The sequence below is a fragment of the Sinocyclocheilus anshuiensis genome, unplaced genomic scaffold (genome assembly GCF_001515605.1).
Source record: "Sinocyclocheilus anshuiensis isolate Anshui unplaced genomic scaffold, SAMN03320099.WGS_v1.1 scaffold670, whole genome shotgun sequence".
NCBI lineage: Eukaryota > Metazoa > Chordata > Actinopteri > Cypriniformes > Cyprinidae > Sinocyclocheilus > Sinocyclocheilus anshuiensis.
Genome location: NW_015546062.1, coordinates 1,181,523 through 1,203,582, shown reverse-complemented (window position 1 = coordinate 1,203,582; position 22,060 = coordinate 1,181,523). Strand labels below are relative to the sequence as shown.

General features: G+C 36.7%; 1 protein-coding gene across 2 annotated transcripts in view; it reads right to left on the bottom strand.

The window, feature by feature from the left end:
- The window catches only part of bcam (basal cell adhesion molecule (Lutheran blood group)), a 54,473-nt gene that overhangs the window by 8,475 nt on the left and 23,938 nt on the right, over positions 1-22,060 (bottom strand). For both annotated transcript variants that reach the window (XM_016500825.1, XM_016500824.1), the window contains exons 2-9: positions 9,141-9,268; positions 8,798-9,011; positions 4,962-5,038; positions 4,719-4,815; positions 1,585-1,767; positions 1,377-1,498; positions 1,143-1,287; positions 140-255 (exon numbers count right to left, since the gene is read on the bottom strand). In XM_016500825.1, coding sequence (XP_016356311.1) covers positions 140-255; positions 1,143-1,287; positions 1,377-1,498; positions 1,585-1,767; positions 4,719-4,815; positions 4,962-5,038; positions 8,798-9,011; positions 9,141-9,268 — 1,082 coding nt within the window. The remainder of the gene's footprint in view (positions 1-139; positions 256-1,142; positions 1,288-1,376; positions 1,499-1,584; positions 1,768-4,718; positions 4,816-4,961; positions 5,039-8,797; positions 9,012-9,140; positions 9,269-22,060) is intronic.

Below are 22,060 nucleotides of genomic sequence, written 5' to 3'. Positions count from 1 at the left end.
AATATATATATATATATATATATATATATATATATATATATATATATATATATATATAAAGAGAGAGAAACATCAGAGTAGAGAAAAAAGTGAGGAAAAATTGGCATGGGGATGGAGGCTTGTTGAAATCGATACATGCCTTTTTCCACTGCAGGGTGTATTCATCAGAGGACTTGGTCTTACACTGAAGCTCCACAGTATCTCCTTTAGCAGCAAGCAATGGGCCTTCTGGAATCACTGCCACGGGGTCAAGATCTGACAGCGACAAAAGAATGATGAATATAGCTCAGAGGTGATGGAAAAAACAATTAAACCTGAACTTAACAATTTATCCTTTGCTAAGCCCCGCCCTAAAACATTACAGACCAATCCTAACTTAGCAACTGTTGCTCTAAGTTAAAAAGTAATGTTACCAGGATAACATAATTTAATTGACATATTGATTGAGGTCACTGTAGTGTTGGAAGAACTAAAGAGTTTACAATATTAGAGCGAATGTGTTACAGAAACATTAGGAACCATCGTTCACTTGTAATTGCTTTCAAATGATACTCTTCTCTTTTAAGTTGATGATGAGAAGCAGTGGTGTTATTGTTAACTAAAACTGAAGCTATGAAAAATCTTTTGGAAAAAAAAAATCTAATTAAAGCTAAAATAAAATATAAATACTAGATTTAAAAAAAACTTCGATTTAAAATTACAAATGTTGCCTTGGCAACTAAAATAGGTTTAAGTACTAAAATTACCAAAATGTAAACTGAAATAAAAATAAATTAAAGCTAAATAGAAAAAAAATGTCTAAAGCACATAAAATTAAAAAACTAAATTAACTAAAATAAATAAAAATATCAAAATAAAATCTAATTTAAAATATTAACAAATACTATAATACTATCTTAACAATATAAAAAGAAGACGAAAGAGAAGCATTTGCCCCAATTTAAATATTTGCCTTCGCCACAGTACTTAATCACGCTATTCATTGAAGTCTCTTTTTCATTCCAGTGAGATGGTCTGTAAAGCTTGTCTAAATTAGCACTGTTAATGAAGGAGGGCAGAGGTTAAGAAAGGATAATTTATGTTTTATTTAGCAATTCGTCCAGTTTATTATATTTATTATAGTGTCTAGGACTGATACTTACAGTGCACATTTAAGCTAAGAGTTTTGGTAAGTTCAACACCATCTTCGGCGTCAAAATCCAGAGCTTCACACTTATAGATTCCAGCATCCTTTCGAGTGACATTCTTCACTTTTAGCATTCCTTTCAATGCTACCAGTTCTCCATCCTTATGAGTGAGTATGTAAATACATGAGTGAGAATCATATCGTCAGCTAGATCATTTGGTTGTGATTTGGCATGAATGTGGTCTCTCACCGCTTTATAAAATTCAAACTCTGGCTGAGGGTTTCCATCAGTCTCACACTCCATCAGCACATCATCCCCCTCTTTGACTGGCCCCTGATTCTTCAGTTTGAAGAACACGGTTTCTGTTGAATCTGATTGGAGGAGAGCACAGGATGAGGAGTTTGAGGTAAATGAGCATACAGTTAACACGTTGTGAGTGTGTGCACGTCGGACTCACAGAGCAGCGAGAGGTTGAACTTATCGGAGCTCTGCTGTTTGATCTGGTTGTTTGGCATGCTGTACTCCACCGTGCAGTGGAAGACAGATTTAGCATCGGCTTTAACCGGCTGCATGAACAGAGTGCTGGTCATGGTGTACAGGCCTGAGGCTTCCTTCACCACACTAGGTATCATATACATTTCTGAGAAAGAGAGAGGAACAAGATTAACTTCACTGTAAGATGTCTACAGGTCTGTGAAGAGTAGTGAAATGCTACTATGCTAATAAAAAAAAAAATCATATGTATGTATATATTCTGAAAGGTACTGCATTTCAGTATTTTATGGGACTTTTGGGTATTGTATTATGAAGTATTAAATATATTTTAGAATATATAAACAGAAAAAAGTAATACTGTGAAATATTACTACAATTTTAAATAACTGTTTTCTATTTCAATATATTTTAAAATATAATTTGTTCCTGTGATTACAAAGATAAATTATTCCATTTGTCAGTCACATGATCCTTCAGAAATCGTTATAATATACTGATTTTGTGCTAAAACATTTCTTATTGTTATCAATTAGGAAAACAATTGTGCTGCTTAATATTTTTGTGGAATCTGTAATGCATTTTTTCAGGATTCTTTGATTAATAGAAAGTTTAAAATAAACAACTGTTTATTTGAAACAGATTTTTTGGTTATACAGTCAGGTCCATATATATTTGGACACAGGCACAGTTTTTATTATTTTAGCTGCTGACCAAAACAGCAAGTTATATAATATATATATATATATATATATATATATATAGTTATACAGTTATATAATGAACATGGGTTTAAAGTGCACACTCTGAGCTTTAATTTTGGTATTCTCATCACAATTGGAGGAAAGGTTAAGGAATTACGGCTCTTTAATATGTCAAGTCAAGTCAAGATTATTTTTATAGTGCTTTTTACAGTGCAGATTGTGTCCAAGCAGCTTTACAGTATTAAACGGAAATAGTGTGTCGAAATAGTGTTCCATTATCCTCTGGCCAGACGAAACCAGCAGTTTAATTCTAGACTGCAACAAAATCAGATTGTGCAGAGGACTCATCTGGTTCCCGGGGTCTTGTCCCGATGGCCGTAGGGACCATAAGAACTTGGACAGTTGACTCAAAAGCCATTTCATGGACAGATGTCGGCTATTCCTTCGTTATTTCTACATCAATTAAGCAGGTAAAAGGTCTGAAGTTGATTCTAAGTGTGCCATTTGCATTTGGAAGCTGTTGCTGTGAACCCACATCATGCGGTCAAAGGAGCTCTCCATGCAGGTGAAACAGACAATTGTTAGGCTTCAAAAACAAAACAAATCCATCAGAGAGATAGCAGGAACATTAGGAGTGGCCAAATCAACAGTTTAGAACATTCTGAGAGAAAAAAAGAACACACTGGTGAGCTCAGCAACATAAAAAGGCCTGGACGTCCACGGAAGTCAACAGTGGTGGATGATCAGAGGATCCTCTCCATGGTAAAGAAAAATCCTTTCACAACATCCAGCCAAGAGAAGAACACTCTCCAGGAGGTAGGTGTGTCACTGTCAAAGTCTACAATCAAGAGAAGCCTTCACAAGAACAAATAGAGTGGGTTCACCACAAGGTGCAAACAAGGCCTGATTAGACTTTGCCAAAAAAACATTTAAAAAAAAAAACACTTCTGGAAAAGCATTCTTTGGACGGCTGAAATTAAGATCAACCTGTACCAGAATGACGGGAAGAAAAAAGTATGGAGAAGGCTTGGAACAGCTCATGATCCAAAGCATACAACATCATCTGTGAAACATGGTGGAGTGGTGTGATGGCATGAGCATGCATGGCTTCCAGTGGCACTGGGTTACTGGTGTTTAGTGATGACGTGACAGAAGACAGAAGCAGCCGAAAGAATTCTGAAGTGTGTAGGGATATACGCTCTGCCCAGAGATTCAGTCAAATGCAGCAAAGTTGATTGGACAGCGCTTTATAGTACAAATGGACAATGACCCAAAACAAACAGCAAAAGCAACCCAGGAGTTTTTGAAGGTAAACAAGATGATTAATCTGCAATGGCCAAGTCAATCTCCTGATCTCAACCCGATTTAGCATACATTTCACTTGCTGAAGACAAAACTAAAGGCAGAAAGATCCACACACAAACCCAGTCTTTGCTGATGTCCATGAGTTCCAAAGGATTCTCAACAAAATATTAAAAATTAACATTATATTTATTTGTCCAATTACATTTGAGCCCCTGAAAATGGGGGGACTGTGTGTAAAAATGGTTGTAATTCCTAAGCTTTTTATGTTATATTTTTGTTTTATTGTTAAATAAAGGAAACGCAGCAAACACACAGTATTGTAAATATAAACCGGTGGGTCAACAAAAGGATAATGCATTATAAAAATATAAACAATTAAGACAGTTAAATGTATTTATTAGAGCTGTCAAAAGATTAATTGCGATTAATCGCATCCAAAATAAAAGTTTTTGTTTACATAATATATGTATGTGTACTGTGTATATTTATTATGTATATATAAATACAAAGACATGCATGTATATATTTAAGAAAAATATGTTATGTTTATATATTAAATATATTTATGTGTAATATAAAATACAAGAATATAAATATATAAATGTATATGCATGTAAATATTTCCAAAATATATACTGTATGTGTGTGTATATTTACATGTGCATAATAAATATACACAGTACACATACATATATTATGTAAACAAAAACTTTTATTTTGGATGCGATTAATCGTTTGACAGTACTAGTATTTATATGTTATTTAATTAGCATAATAATTCATTGATAATAAATGTTTAAATTAATATAATAATTGATACCTTTGACTCACCCATTTTCTTAAAAATGGTTTAAAGGCTGAAATATGAAGTTCATTTTATAAAACTTTTTGTTTTTGTGAAAACCTGTATCTTAACTGTAAATCATGCTTTTTACAGTCATTTTTATAGTTTAATATGTTACCATTGCCCTACTCTGCTCATATGGTAACACTAAATCTCAAATTTTTGGTCTTCTCAGACTTCAATGGGCAGAAAAGAGATTTTTAAAGGAATTTAAAATTCTGAGCACTTTTCTGATTCTGCACTTACTTTCCTTTTGGTCCTTTACTTCAGGCAGAGGGGTGGCATCTTTAAACCAGATAATACGAGGCTGAGGGTAAGCATTCCTACTGATGCACTTGCCCACCTAAACAAACATACCACATACGCTGGATATTGTTACACAATTTCTGATTTTCTAACTCCATGAAGTCATTGTAACCTTGCACAAAATGAATTTACATTTAAAGGCTACAGCTATCATATACAGCTATGAACATATGCGAGACTCACCTCAGAGGAGGTGTCAGTTTCGGGACTGACGGTAATAGCCTGATTATTTCCTGTGATCGTTGGCTTCTCTGGAGCAACTGTGATAGGAAAAGAAAAGTTAATTAATAACTTAAATCAAGTCAGAAATATGGTTTCCTAAACAATTGGCCATATAAATACAAACACACTGAGGGGAAAAGTCACTGAAAGAATCATGACAGGCTCTTTTAAATAATTTGCCTACACTACACTGAATGTATACCTAAGATGCCTAGCTATAATGCTCCTCTTCATCATTTAATCATTATTTTATGAATAACTGCTGCCACGATCAATAGAGATACAAAGAAAGTTATTTTAAATAAAATCCAGTTTACCACCTGCTGTCTGTGGGCGGTAATAGCATAACATTAAATGTGCCAGGCAAATTGTGCTGAATTTTGTGAAAAAAGCACAATATAATGAGCCTAATTTGCATGCAAAGGTGTGTTTGTACTGAAAAGAATGACATTCACTCAGTTTAAATGTTTTCTCCAGCTAAAACCGGATTGCAGCTAGTTAGTGAATAAGAATCAGGTTTTTGCACTGAAATTGTCAGGGATTTGGATTTTTGGCCAGCTGTGTTTTTCCTTTTTATGTGCCTGTGCTTGTGTGTTTGTGAGTTGGTGTATCCCAGGGCATGGTTATGCACTCCTCTCTGTGGCCAATCAACTCATCTGCCTCCAGTATTTAAACCCTGGGTCTTCAGTCATTTTCTGCCAGATCGTTCAGTCTGTCTATGTGGTACTGTGCTAAGGCCTCCCAGTGACTTTAGACTAATTTTTGTGTCATGTGTTTTGTTGGAGTTCTATTTCTGTTTCTCCTGTGCTTTAGACCTCACTCCACCTGCATTCATCCTGCATCAGTGTTGCCAATTTAGCGATTTTTTAGCTAGATTTAGTGACTTCCCCAGCCCTTTTGAGATTTTTTTCAAAAGTTTAGGGACAAATGTAGCAACTTCTTGGACAAACCTTATCTAAGTTCTCCTCTTGCCCACTGATCTATATTAATCTTTATATAGATCAGTGAATTTGCCATCATGATGTCATCTAGTGACACTTAGCTACCAGTTTTAGCTACTTTCAATTGAAAGCAATTGGCAACGCTGTCCTGCATTCTGCCTGCCACGCCCGATCAACGAACTACTCTCTCTGCTCTACCAACATATCTCTGGCCTGTTTGGTTTCCAGCTCACCTTAGCCAACAATTTTCAACAGCAAATGAGAGATGGATTGTGTTGCTTGACCTTTGGCAATAAATTAATTTTATTTGCATAATATTTAGTCTGTGTTCTGCTTTTGGGTCCAAAGCTGTGTTTGGTTACAACAGAAATAGTCTGTGCAAAAACTTGTTTAGGGAATTTGCCCCCAAATTTTCCAAACGGAAACATGAAAAAATAATTAAATATATATATAAAAAAAGCCATGCATTAACCCTTTTCAAATCGAGCTGCAAGCTCTCCCCCACCCACCAATTCACACGCAAGGTCACCATATCACTGCTCCCAGCTGTCATCTGGTACAAAAATAAACTGAATCATTTTTAATAACATTAGCAGTCATGCCATTCTTCCAAAAGTTCTTAGTTTCTCAGTCTCTCTTCTTGCCGCTTGGTCTTTCTGAACCAAAGCATTTCTCTCACTTCTTAATCTTTCTCAAAATGTGTTTGAAAGACACTTTAAAAGCAGCAGAGAACATGTGTGAGTTTGCATGGAGATGGATGTCTCTTTCTCTCTCTACATAAGGACATGTCCCTCTGGTGCAGCCATTAGCCATGAAGCAGGCAGCAGCATTCGTCTCCTGGGAGGAGATGTCATTGTTTTCCAGTCCCCCTGCTCTCATTCACAATTATTACAGCCATTACTGCCTCTCTCGCTCAATGTAGTCTGGGGTGGAAAATGAACAAAGAGTCCGTTCTGCTGTTTTCTCTGGTCTGCGCGCACACATGCACACACTCTCCCACGCAGCCTACGCCCTCCTACACACAAACAGTTGTCTAGTTTTTCATAAAGTGTCCCCATCAGTGACCCCATCACACACAGCTGCGGGAGGGTCTCTAAAGAAATAATGAATTGCTGAGCAGGGGGCTGAAAGTTCAATATAATATAATGCAGGCAAATTAGAGACACGCAAAGTAATTTTTTAAAAATCTATAAACTGTGATAAATTAAATATACTATAAATCATGATATAAATACACCATGTACCCTGACTAAGGTCTATAATATATCATATGCATAGTGTTACACCACCTATCTGTCTCACCTTCTATGAAATAAATGACATTTTAGTTCTGAAAAGGTGATTTTCAATAATTGATGTGTGCACACACACACACACACACACACACAAGGCTGCATTTATTTGATCAAAAATAGAAGAAAAAAAGTGATATAATATTCATAACATATTATGAAATATTATTACATTTTAAAATAACTGTTTTCTACGTTTTAAAATATTTTTTTTCTTCCCTATGATAGCAAGAAATCATTCTAATACTGTGATGTGGTGCTCAAGAAACATTTCTCATTATTATCTCTCATTATTATCAAAACAGTCATGCTGCTAAATATTTTAGTGGAAAACTTGATAATATGATTCTTTGTTTATAGTAATAAAATAGAAAGCTCAAATAAACAGCAATTATTTGAAATTGAACAAATCGTTTGTAACATTATACATGTCACTTTTTAACAATTTAATGCATCCTTGCTGAATAAAAGTATTAATGTCTTTAAAAAACATGTTGACAAATGTTTTAATATTTTTACTGGAAAACAAAATACTGGTTGGGAAAATGTTTTTACTGTGAATTTTACAGTTGTCTGCAAATGTCCAGTTACAGTTCTGAAAAAAATATAAATGTCAGTTTACATCTGACATCTATTTTAGTTTATATATTATTTGGAACACACAAGGAACATGTTTAGAATATCTAGCTTGACGGTTTACATCTTACTTCTGACGTGACGTGACGTGACATGTGGCCAAGTATGGTGACCCATACTCGGAATTAGTGCTCTGCATTTACCCATCCAAAGTGCACACACACAGCAGTGAACACACACAAACCGTGAACACACACCCGGAGCAGTGGGCAGCCATTTATGCTGCGGCGCCCGGGGAGCAGTTGGGGGTTCGGTGCCTTGCTCAAGGGCACCTCAGTCGTGGTATTGAAGGTGGGAGAGAGCGCTGTACATTCACTCCCCCCACCTACAATTCCTGCCGGTACGAGACTCAAACCCACAACCTTTGGGTTATGAGTCCGACTCTCTAACCATTAGGCCACGACTTCCCCCACGACTTCGACTTCTGTGCCGGTACTTAATTTCAGTGCAAGTACAGCAATACACAAGCATGCAGCCTCTTCAGAAAACACACCTCACCCCATCACTGATTAAATGTTCCTCCCTTAAATGTTTTCTCAGTGTAAGATCAGACTCCCAATGCTTTGCATCTGATTTGGGATCAGTTAGGCAAGGACAGGGAGCTCTGCTCTCAGGTCAGTGGTCATTAGTGTAATGCTTAATGCACATGAAGCTCTTTGGCTCCTATAAAATGACATCCATCAAACATGACAAGTGCAATCACTCTATTAATCAATAATGTCAAATGCAATCTGTACAGCCATAACTGACCCAGGGCAAACTCATAAACAACACCCAAGACTAATGAATAGGGGTAAAAGTGGCTGGCCATATGTCTCATTTAGTTTATGGAAATCATAGAGGAGTGGACAAAAGTGCTCAAACGAAACATGCTCAGCTAATAAGGAGGGAATAAATATGATATGTATTCATTTTCAGTCAGACTTACAGAAAACCTTGACCTGGGTATTATCTTCAGAGAAGCCTACAGCTCCTGCGGTCACTTGGCAGATGTAGATTCTCTCATCTTCCACCATGACTGGGGAGATGGTGATGGACAGGTCGTCTTCCATGGATAACCGATCTGTCATTGTTGTGCCTGGATCAACACCAATACCTTGTGGAGACTTGAAAGCAATTTGTTTTCTTGCACCTGCAACCTCCTGAGGATGATGGAAACACATATACATCAATGTAGTACAGCATTTTACATGAAGAAATGCAAAACAAAAAAAGATATCATATGAAAAAAGTGCTATATTCTCATAATATAAAGTCATTTGTGTACTTACAATCAACCATTGGACCACAATAGCAGAGGCTGATGCAGAGGTGGTGTAGCTGCAAGACAGTTTGGCAGTCTCTCCTTTAATCACTTCCACCTCTGGAGTCACCTTGACCGTGACTGAAGCCAGACATACTGTAAAGAAAAGGGAAAAGAGACAAAAACGTACATGTGTAATAGCTATGATGGCTATTTTACTTGACAATTGGACTTGGTTTTGGCGGGAAGGATCGAGGGCTGGAAAGGTGGCAGTGAACAACACTCATAATAATTTGCCAGACGGCTTTTCACTGCAGCAGCCTCGGAGTCACACACAGTGAGAAATGATCCACATGCTGTGAGTCTGAAACAGCCATTGTGTTCCCGCTGCCTCCAAACACGAAGCCCAGCTGCACAGAACCAGGTGCAAGAGAGAAAGAAAAAAGACTGTCGATAACCCTTTGCTCTCGTGAAATTGGGTAGCAGGAGCGTGTTAGGTAGTCCATAGTGGGACTGGGTGATATATTTTATAATTCAATATATTTTCAATGATTTTGAAGGCAACAAATTTGGAAACATCATGAATATTTAACAGAATTGAATGTATCTTTTATTTCTCCATCAAGATTTTTTGTGTGTGTGTGTGTGTGTGTGAATTGCGATATATGTCACGTAAAGATATTTTAAAGTGTCTACATTTGCGAAGTTCAAAAGAAGAAAAATCTTCTGTTAAAACACTTTTGAAGCATAAATGTTTTAACTACCACTTTTGATCAATTAATGCATCCACGCTGAAGAAAAAAAATCTTACTGAGCCCAAACATTTGAAGAGTAGTGTAGATGAGCACATGTAAAGGAAAATTATTAAATATCATTTTTCTTTGTGTTCATTTAGTAGTATATATAAAATTATATGAAAAACATGCCTTGACTATTTATTCACTAGATTTTTCATGTAGCAAACATTTTAAATCTTATATGGAAATAATAGTTCCTCTGATCGAAAAACAAACACCTATAAAAAATATATTAAAGCTAATGTGGCACATTTTTGAGCTACCCACCCAAGTTATACTGTAAGTTATTTATGTTTTTCAAAACACTTCCAATCTCAGACTACTTTTTGTTGTATATGAAACCCAGATTAAGAGTCCTTTTGTGTGCATGTGTAATATGAGCATGGAGTTGCCTTGTTTAGAAAGATCACAGGAGTAGTGTGGCATCCAGACAGACAATAATGTCTTCTAGGATCCTCCTTTTTCCCTAGATGCCTCTGGCTGATAGACAACACACATAAACACACCCACTAACAGATTCTCATGGTTCCCACAGAACCCAAACAAACAGCTCATGACCACTGTAATAATGTGTTATACAGTACAGGCTGAGGGGTTAAAACTAGTTCAAAAGACAGAAGAAACAGTGAAATAAAAAAATGCTACTTTCCCTTTAAAGCTGAATCAAAACAACACAGGGACCAAAACACACCAGTCAGATCCAAAAGGACTGTTTTAGTAGAAGTGCTCCGCATTAGCACTCAACAAGAAAGAAATGAGCTGATATGGACAGCACACATAATAAAGATAGTAAAAAATTATTTGCACTGTTTATATACACTACAACCCAGTAGAATAGAGTTTCTGTGTGTGTGGGTGTGACATTCCTCTGGTGATTGACAGAGAATGCTTCAGAGATCTCAGTATGTAATAGTGGGGTCAAAGGTCAGTATGTGTTGACATTTACAGAGCACAACTCTCGGTCTCTCATCCAAAGTAATCCTCTGTAATCTATATTACAGTCAAAAACAGCACTCTTGTCTTTTTTCATTTCCTTTCTCATTTTAACCCTTGATTTTAATTCATCTCCATCACTTTCTATATGGCCCTGTCCGAAATCGGCAGCCTTAGCAGTCCATTCAGTTGTGATATATTGCATTATAGACTGTGTTGTAATATCTGCTGTGAGTGAAGAGTGATCCAAGTTTGAAGGCAGAGGCCATCGCAAGGTCTCAAGTGCACGTTCTCTGTCACTACGTCCTTTAATGAAGTTTAAGGGAAGGTAATTTTTCAATGTTAAAATTACATTTTTCAGCTTACATTTTAATTTAGTAAAAGATACAATGAATTATATAATAAATAACATGTTAATTATATTACATATATAACAAATACTTAAATTTTATTCATTATCTAATTAACCGGTAACACTTCTGAAATAAAGGACTTTGCATTTGGGGGTTTTCTCAGCAAATTTCTTATGTAATTATTTTGATTGATTCTATTTAATAAATCAGTGTGTAATGTAATAAATTTAATTATCTTTTTAATTGGTTGACTGGTTTGTAGCTCTAAGACAGACCATTTTATACTCCTAAAAGCATATCACTTAAAAAAAAGTGCTTTAGAAACCTGTTAAAACAATCTTTATTTTTGCGGTTCTGTTTGGTGCCTCTAAATATCCAAAAATTACATATTGAGATGTCCATTATTGTCTTTTTTAATATCTTTTTTTTTTTTATGAAGGCAAGCAATAGATGAAAAAAAAAGAATATTTATGTGAGCTATCTCTTTAATAATATCTGTTTAAAACTCCCACCCCTGTTCCACCTCTCTTTTTTATTCTCACTACTTAGATCTGATCAATATTACTTGTCCACTCGTCTTTTCTGCCTAGGGGAGCAGCTGGACAGACAGAGGGGCAGTTAAGGGGTAATTAGTGCCTCCTCTGTTCAATCTCCACCTCAGCAGGGGCTGAATGGGTGTGGTCAAGGGCACGTGTGGGTGGGTGTGAGTGATAGCGAGTGGTTGAGATAATCGGATTTAAAGAAAGAAAGAGAGCACGCGTGATGAAGCAGATGGACAGGAGACGTTCTCACTGTGAGCAGCAGACACATCGACAGACACTCAAACTGAGATGAGACTGTACACACACACACACACACATCCAGTATTTATGAAGCGCATCAGGTCGCCACACTGCATTCTGAAAACTCAAGGCAGTTTTCAGACGGATGGATCATTTTAGTACCGCCAATTTCTGGCAAGAGAGTTACAGACAGAACTGGGCCAGTCAACTTCAGAAAGATGGAGAGCTGGCACAGTCAAAGGCTGCTGATGTACCATCCGCCTGAAGTTCTGCCCCAAAGTGAATATTGTCCCTCACACACACAGTTGGAGAACAGACGCCGCTGTGAAAAGAGTCAGCTGCCTCTCCACTTCAACTTTTAATGTCTTTTCTATTTTTTTCTCTTCTTACTTTTAGTTTTTGTCGCATATCTTAAAAAAAAAGAGAAAGAAAAAATCACCGTCTCTTGTTATACAACACTTCTTGTCCTTGTTTGTGTTCCACACAAGACTGTCAGTCTGTATATTAGTGGTGGTTATTCTTCAATGACACTTTCCACAGGTTACATCATTACGTAGGTGTTGACAAGTGAACCTGAATCATTCATTCAAAGGACTCTGTCGATGAGTCAATCATTGAATGATTCAGTCAACGGATCTGATACAATTTAAATTCACCATTAGAAATATATACAATTCTTTTTTATTTAACAGAATGTTACAATGTTTGATTTAAATGATTTATCCATGCACATCATCATTATTTTTTTTTTAATTCACATGCCCTCTAATCCCTACTCAAAACATTAACATTTACTTCAGATTTTAGTAGCAACATGTCTCTTTTTGTTTTGTAAATGTAAGTTTTAAACTGTAAAATTTACAGGATTTTCTGTAAGCATGTTTACATTTTTATTGTATTTTTACAGAATTATTCTGGCAACCACAGCTGCCAGTTTATTCTATAAAAATGTTTTTTTTTTTTACAGTGTACTATCCTTTAAAGCAAAAGGTTTATACACTAAATAGTGATGAATACCGTTTGCACTAAGTGTACAAAAGCAAGAAATAGCACCTTGTTTATACTAAGTGCAAATATTAATGTTATTCACACAAAGTGTACATTTAAACATTTAGCACTATGGATAAATTGTCTAAGTAATAGAGAGTGAGTCAGTGCCAACAATGTACCCTCCCCTCTCCTTTATAACCTGCTTTCATGAATGTTCTGGCTGGTGCCACACAAGCTCATAAAGAGGGACTGATGTATTATACAGATGAATGGTGTGTATACAGTACCTTTCCACTGAGCGGACATACTGTACACTCACACAGACATACAAACACACACAGATCTGACAGGCGGAAAGGTGATCGCTCCCTCATGGCCAACAGCTTCAAATGTAAACTCAATTTTCTATTAACACCCTGTCATCATCAGTCCTTTCTCTGAGTGCTCAAACAACAGAAGCAGTGGTTATTGCACGTACTCCGAATGCTACTCAAATGGGCAAAGCATGTTTGAGTCTGGCTTGTAACAGCTGCTTTGCAAAATCCTAGTCCCTCATTATTTCAAAATAGCCGATAGATAAAAAAAACAAAGTATCTCACACTCCTTAAAGCTATGCTGTGGGAAAAAAACTATGAATTAACAATGGATGAGTGTAATAGTACTGTATGTTTGGATGCTCCACACAGAGGTTATGAACTATGAGAGAGAATAGTTTGTCTCGTGAGAGCGCATTTGACATGTGGTGTTTGTGTGCGTGTGTGGTTAGAAACGGAACCAAAGACTGTCAAAGGAGCCCTGTGGCTGATCTTAATGACAGTAGAAAAAAGTCACATAAACAGAAACATTGCTGCCCACAAATTACAGTATAAATAAAAGATGAGCTAATAATCTGTCCTCCTAACACTGCTCTCAAAGCGTCTTCACTCTGCTACAGTTTTCTATATCTGCTTGGCCACTTTCAGTATGCTTCTATTTTCATAATAAATCTTGACCTTTTACACCTTTCATTTTTATTGACAACCTTTATTACTATCAGTCCTCAAAATAACCTCCCTGTTCAGAGGAGACTGAATGGATGAACTTGTCTATCTAACTGCTTGTGACAGTAGGTCAGCACAGCTGAACAGTTTCATTAAATCCAAAGTTTTTGTATAAAAACTGCCTCTGCTTGTAATTTACACAACCGGAGAACACAAACAACACCAGGCTGAAATCAACCCTTGAGAGCAGTCGTGATTTTATGCACAGCAAAATTAAACAAAAAAAAAAAATTGAATCAAAATACAACTTTCTTAATCAGTACATTGACTTTTTCTGGTGACAAATGTTAAAAAAAGGATAAATTTACTTGAGAAGCAAAACTGCATAAGATATTACCTTTAACATTTCAGAAAAAAAATTCTGAGAATTTATTATGAATTAAACTTTCATTTTTTTCATACCCCACTGGTATACTTTTTTTCTTAAGCATAAATCTATCTAAATGTACTCAGATTTCTGCTTTTCAATTCTCTAATAAGCTCTGGTTTAACTTTAAACTTCATTAATAATTGCTTATAAAAGCAGATGTATACTTTTACCCATAGAATTTTAATTACCGTAAGTAACTTTAACCGCTTTAAGTTTAAAAAAAAAATACCTCGAGTATGGCTTCTGGATACTAACTCAAGCAGACAGATGCTTATATATAAATGAAATACAGAAATACATTCAGACACAAACTGTGCATGTTTATTCATGAGAAAACAACCACCCACACACGTACACAAACAGGAAAAGTATTAACCTTGCTGATTTTTTGTGGAGGGCTGTAATTTTCGGTGATGATGTGCTGAACATTATTGCTATGGCAACAGGGAAGCAGGACTGCCGGGGGAATACAAGTGAGTGAAGGAAGTGGGAATATCAGTAGTTACAGCTGGATGACATTCACTACTGCAGATGCTGACAGCAGATGTCAAGACTTACATTTCAGTCCCTTTGGGTTATTGTATGTATTCATAAGACTTAAGATTTAGACTACCTTTCTGCAATGTTGTTACTTTTGTTAACTAAAACAAACTAATAAAAGTTGTTTCCGTTGTTAAAATGAAGCAGAGATTAAATAAATCTAAATATTAGATGAAAACTTAAACCTAAATCAAAATGCGAAATGCTGCTTTGACAACTAACTGAAATAAGTTTATATTTCAGTAAAGATAAATTACTAAAATTATTCAAATGTAAATAAAATAAAGCTAAATAAATATATTCAAAAGTTAATAAAGGTGGCACATAACAAATTACTAAAACTTAAAAATACTGAAAATATAAAGATATCTACTTTATTAGTATTAATAAACACCTAATAGAGTAGTACATGAATAAGTCTAAAATAAATAAATAAAAGTTTGTTTTTTTTCATATTTGAGCTTGATATTTTCATCATATGGAAAAGTGGCCAGTAGTTTCTTCAGCATTTTAAGAATATCTTGTGGATTTAGAACAACCATGGTGAAGTGTTCTTTTTTTTTCCACCATAAAAGTGTAAAATAAAAACAAAACCGGTTTATATAATCATATTCAGCATGCAGACTCACAGGACTTCAAGAAAAATATACAGTGTAAAGTAACTTCAGGACAGGAAGGGGGTTGCAAATTTAGAACTTCCTTCCTGACATCTTCAAATAAGCTGCCAAATACAAAATGAGCAAACATAAAGAAGGTCTGCTGTGAGCATGTGTGTGTGTTTAATGGACGTGGAGGGTGGAGAGGGGCATGATGGGTCCATGTACGGCCTGACATCAGTCATCACTGCCGTGATGAGACAAGAACAGGTGCAAGAGCACCAACAGCAGCTGCTGGCTCTCTCACACCCTCAGTCACAAGGCAAAGACCAGGGCGAGCAGAAAAAGACAGACAGACATACACAAAGAATAAGAAGTGAAACTGGGGTTGAGTAATAATATGACATAAAGGTAGCAAGAAATTGCTAAAAGCAAAAAGACTCAACGGAAAATTGGAAAAGTTAATGGATGTGGAGGGGGGAGAGGAGCATGATGGGTCCATGTACGGCCTGACATCAGTCATCACTGCCGTGATGAGACAAGAACAGGTGCAAGAGCACCAACAGCAGCTGCTGGCTCTCTCACACCCTCAGTCACAAGGCAAAGACCAGGGCGAGCAGAAAAAGACAGACAGACATACACAAAGAATAAGAAGTGAAACTGGGGTTGAGTAATAATATGACATAAAGGTAGCAAGAAATTGCTAAAAGCAAAAAGACTCAACGGAAAATTGGAAAAGTCAACTTTGTTTAGTCTATCAATTGGTTGATCGTAGCTTAGTAATACTAAAACAATAACGTTTTTCCATTTCCCTCATAGTCATCTATTAGACCCACAAACTAAAACAAAGTGAAACCGTGTGAACTTCAGTTACCCTAGTCAGGCCTTCAGAACATTGTTAGCATCTCCATACACTTCTTGAAGTGTGTGAACCAGTGACAAACAACAAACGCAGACATTATACAACAAAGAAATATGGGTATTTTATTTCTGATATTCAAGCTTCCATTCTAAGATCAATATATTTTACTCAGCTTAACTGAATTCCTGTTTGAGTCAAGTGCATGACTTCCATCAAGCAGAAAGTGGTCGCATCAGAAAGTGGTCGCAATCTGTTTCTGGTTACACCACACTTTCACTGGCATAAAACTCAGGTTTGAATATTTAACTTAAGCATTTAGGTTTAACTGACTGAGGTTTACAGACTCTCTGTGTGTGGTCAGAGTCTTCTGCTAAAACAGGACATCAAAAGATCGTGGGAATTTATCTTTTGGCTCCCGCCGAGTGCTACATTCCTCCGCCTCATGCATCTCTCCCTGCCGTTCTGTTTTCATTTTGGGACAGCGGACCTGTGACAAATGACACTAGAGTATATATTTACAGTCATGCTATTATGATTTAGGAATGTTATTGGTTGTTAAACATTCAGCGATGACATCATGCCCTAGCCTTACACACTTCTCTGCACTTCACTCTGGTAAACAAATCTCCTCCCATTCCTCTTTCTCGCCTTTCTTGGTTAAAATTGCTGTGAATTGCTGTTTTGCAACACATTTACTTCTGTTAACCGATGTATTTCTGAATCAAGGGAGCATTCAGTAGTTTGGTGCTAATTTAAAAATAAGTTTAGTTTTTGTGAAGTCATCTGGATGGTGTACACTCATGAGACTGTACTCATAACAGTTTCCTTTAAAAGTGTTTTAAGAGGGTCACTCCCCTCAATGTATTTTGTCATTTTAAAACAGCATGACCCGCAGTGCTTCGCTAAACAACAAAGTGTATGCTTACTGGCTGCCGTCTCTGTAGATATGCTGATAAAATGCATATGCTGAGCAAAAATTAGACAACATAACACATTATTGTGCTTTACCAGAAGAGATGATGGGAGAATTAGGACCTGAACTGCCAAAGAAGCAGAAAAGTCCTGAAGCCAGAAGACAAAAGTCACACAAAGACAAAAACCGAGCATATCATCAGTATGGCATACATAAGGTGGCGAGATTTGATGACTGAGAAAATTCCGAGTTATGCCCAAGTTGCCCAACCATGGTATCTTTACATAAAGTACACACAGAACACTGATGCTAATGCTAGATAAAGAACTACTCATTTTACCTTTAAACAGAATACTTAGTGAGGAAATAAACATGTCTTCCATGACTTCCATCTTGTCCCACATCCATCGGGAACTTACTGGATTGTGAAAAGTGTGCATTTCACCCTAAAATGGAGCCAGGTCAAATGAGAATTTGCTAAAACAATGTCTGAGTAATTATTTTGCTATTTGTTAACCTTATTTAATAGCCCACATGATCAAAGTTACATCAGCAGAAAAGGAAAGTTATAATGTGTCAATTCAAAAATGACAAAGATTATCTAAAAGCATAAATATACCACATGACTTTTACCCCAATTTGTAGTTTGAAGATGTCATCACTAATTCCAAAAGTTATAGCCAGTCTGTTAATTTTTGGCAGTTGAGGTTTGACAAATTTGCCCAAAAAAACCACAAACATCTGTATTGTATGATGGGCACAGACTCCAAATTTTTAGTTTCAGACTATGATTCCATCCAGTGTTGATTAAAAGATAAACTTCTGGAATACCTGATAAATTGTGCATAAAAATAGCAAGAATGTAATCTAATAAGGTAAAAACATTTACCTTATTTTATTTAATATTAATTTGAGTCAATATTTTGCATGCCCTTTCACGCTCTCAGATGATATGTTCTATGATAAACTCTAGTTTTCCTATAAATAGGTAAAGAGTCTCCGTCTCTTGATCTCTGAGGATAAACAGTGTGAAGCAGGCTACAAGGTCAGTTCACGCTCAGTTTTCTGTTCTCCTGGCATTCCACCCCACTACTGCAGTCGTCCTGACAACAGCGTCACGAGTCAAACAAATTCAATCTGAGGGCCGGCGCCAACAACTACACGACATGAAAGAGAAAGAAAACTACGTTTACACAAATAGCACTGTGCAGAGTGCGGATCGCATTATGATGATCTGTACAATGAATAAATAAAAGATGAGAGTTTATTAAGCATGCACTTCATCATCCTACATTAAATATATGTACAGGATATATTAAAAGCTATCTGATACTGTTCTGCATCTATAATTTATAGTCTGGTTAGTTAGGCTGGCGCATTTTGTCTAAGAAGGTTATGCTGCAAATCTTGAATTAATAATTTAGACAAAATATGTCCTCTGCAGCCAACACAGCTGATGTTTTATTATTTTTTTACTTAGTTTTTAAGTAGGTTCAAATGCCTAAGAGAGGAAAATATCCCGCTCTATCTTAGAAATGTGAGCTTGCACTACAAAACTAAATATAGAGGCGTATCTGTTTGCCGAAATGACACAAATTCTATCAATATATGATGCATGTCATATAAATCCGATTGTAGTTTGTTATGTGGTCAACAAGAAAGGATGGAGCGCAATCTTAAGGTCCGTCTCAAAAGTTTCAAATTACTCGTTTCGGGAAACTCGATTTGAAAACGCCTCTAAGGGACTGGAATGAAACTCACATGACATTGACAAAAATGAAGAGATGGGATTCTTATTAGGGCATGTCAGCAAAGAGGCAGGGATGAAAAAAAAGAGTTAATATTTAATACTGAGGGACAACTCTCACTCTCCTGATCACCTCACCGGCCCCCAGGCGGTGCAATTACAGCCCCGTATTCCTAACTCCAGTTCCAGAGCGAAGCCGAACGTGAGAATGAAATTTGGGGCGCGAAATGGGGTACACGTTGGGGGTTGGGCGGTTACATTTAAGTGCAAAAACCCAAAGAAAGATGGATGCAAATGGGGGAATATAAAAAGAAACAGAGATGTCTAAACGCTCCAACTGAGTGCTTGTCTGCACTCCCCCCATTTATTTTAGCAAAAATTGAGCGTCTAAAGCAGGAGCCAGATATATGCATTGTTTGGCAGCGCAATCAGTCGGGCTAGATGGCAGTTAATGGTGGAACAGCCAGTAATGGACATCTAAAATGAAGTGAATTAAATAGGTGAGCTCTGAGGGAAAGAGATGGAATAAAAACTGAAAATGGAAGCAGGCTGCAATAAAACAAATAAGTTGATTGACAGCAGCAGGGTGGGAGTGGATGAAGGGGTTGTATTAGCACTGACAGTTACTGTACGAGAGCCGCCACACTGCTGGTGTGTTTTAATGCTACAGCTGCCACATCCACAATGCAGGCTCTTCTGTACCACCCAAACTCATTATTGAGATAGAAGGATAAGGAAAAAAGGAAGAGAGAGAGCTGAGTCAGAAGATAAATAGTAGGGCCATGTGAGAGAGACATTACGGCTCGAGTTAATCTCGCTAAAAGGGTTAGGACAGCCAGCGCTGCCCCCTCACTCTCTTTCTCTCCCTCTATCCATCCAGAGCCACTTCTCCACTCCATCTCTCTCTGTCCCAGCATTCCCTCTGCGAAACATGCTTTTCTCTGAGGGATGATAGTAAGTTGCATTTATAAATATTGAGCAGACACAGTGGTGTGTTTAGGGTGCAGATAACCAGAAGGAAAAGGGGTTATCCTGGCTCAAATGAGACCAAATCAACAAAGCTTTGTTCTAGCAGGAAATACGTTTCTGAGGAATGAAAATAAAGATGAAATCATAACGTCCTTTGAGGTTCCAGACATCTTTGTCAATTATCTATTATTGAAGTATCAACTCTGTCTTTGTCTCTTGTTGTTTCTCCTGAAATCCCTTCATAAGAAGAAATAATTAACTAAAAAAGACTTATTTTTTCTTTATTATCAACAATCACTAACAATATTTGAACTTCTTTTAATCTCCATGCTTTAGTGAAACATTTGAGATATTAAAAGATGTCATTTTCTACTAGTTCCTCTCTCAGTTTTCTTACAGGTCGTTATGAACTTATCAAGTTCAAACGAAGGTCTTTCAAGCAGGCCACACACAAAAACATGTCCCCTCCTCCTCCAGCCCTCTGCTGCCCATGTCAGCTTTAATTCTAGTCTCCTGACTTCAGTTAACACTTCTCCTTTTGTCTGCTCTTTCCCTCTTTCTTTCACCCTTCTTCCCTCCGTAAGCTCCACATTTATTAAGCTTTAATAACTGGACAATGGTGCGGGTGACTTTTGGAGGGGCTATTGGGGGGACTGGCGGGGTGGCTGGCACACAAACCCCATATATACACACCAGTCCAAGTACATTTTACTAGCTTTACTGTAAACTGAGGAAGATCCTACAAACAAACAGAACTGCAACCCTTCAGCCCACGTAACTCATTTCACTCTGCTTCTTTTATAACAGAGAAGAACTGAAATCTAAATTAGAGCGGGAAATGCTTTTCAGTAAAATTAAAGATATGGAGATGATTATGCAGTATACCACATTTTGTTTTAGTAGCATTTTACACAATACACATAACCTTGTGGTAAAGGCCAGTTTTAACACTGGGTTCAGAAATGTTTCACATTTGTCATTTTGAAAGGGGGTTGGCAGCATTTCTAACCCTGGGGTATGAAGCTCTGCTGAATTGCTCTGCCAAAACTATACAGTGTGAAACAATGCGGCGCGAGAGTGTTAGACAGCCAATCATAAATGATACAATGCCTCATTAAATATTCATGAGGTCTGTACAGTCACACAAACTTTCGTGCGCTGTTTAGTTTCAACGTCTGAGGAAACCTGTACAAAATGTCAAATATATTACAGTTTTTCTGAATTGCTAAAACACTAAACCCCAAACTCTGAACCAAATTCTCACTAGCTTAAACCAATTTGTCGAATAAAGCACTCTTTCTGCTAAACCTTAAACACGTTCAGGCAGTTAGGCTCATGCACTCTTTTTGCAAAACTCTAAACACATTCTCATTCAATTAAACACTTATCACACTGTGATGCATTTGTGCTGCAAAATGCTAAACACAAGCGGCAAATGTTAAGCACAACTAAAGCACAGTTGTCATCGTTTACACACGATTCAAAATTGTTCACACCTGATTTTACAATTGCACAACTTACAGTATTTGAGTGTACTGTAACATGCTATTCATTTAGAGTTTTATTTGACCTTTTTGGCCTTTGCAGTTGAACTGCAGTATTTTTGCAGTATCCAAGTGCTGAATATATACAAACATTCAGTACTATTCAATATTCAGCACAATACTATTCTTGCAGTACATTAGGCCTATACAATATATTCACCTTACTAAGCTGCAATTACTATACTTTTATACAGAATTGCAAAATTGTTTACTCAATACAATATACTTTTTTCTGTAATGTTCTGGATGCTGTGTTGTCCATTTTTTTCTCTGTAGTGTCTAATGAACGCTCTGTAATGTTTATTTTATTGACTCATGTGTGTTTGATCTGAGAGCACCGGTTGATTTTGAGTGCAAGTGAAATTGTTTGATTTTGATGGAAGAGTCAGAGGTTTTGTTAATTCAGTTTGAGTATTTGGATTTGTGTTTAAGGTTTTGAGAAAATGAGTGATGGTTTCAAGAAATGTGTTTTAGCAATTCAGAAAAACTGTACTACATAATAGCTTAGAAAC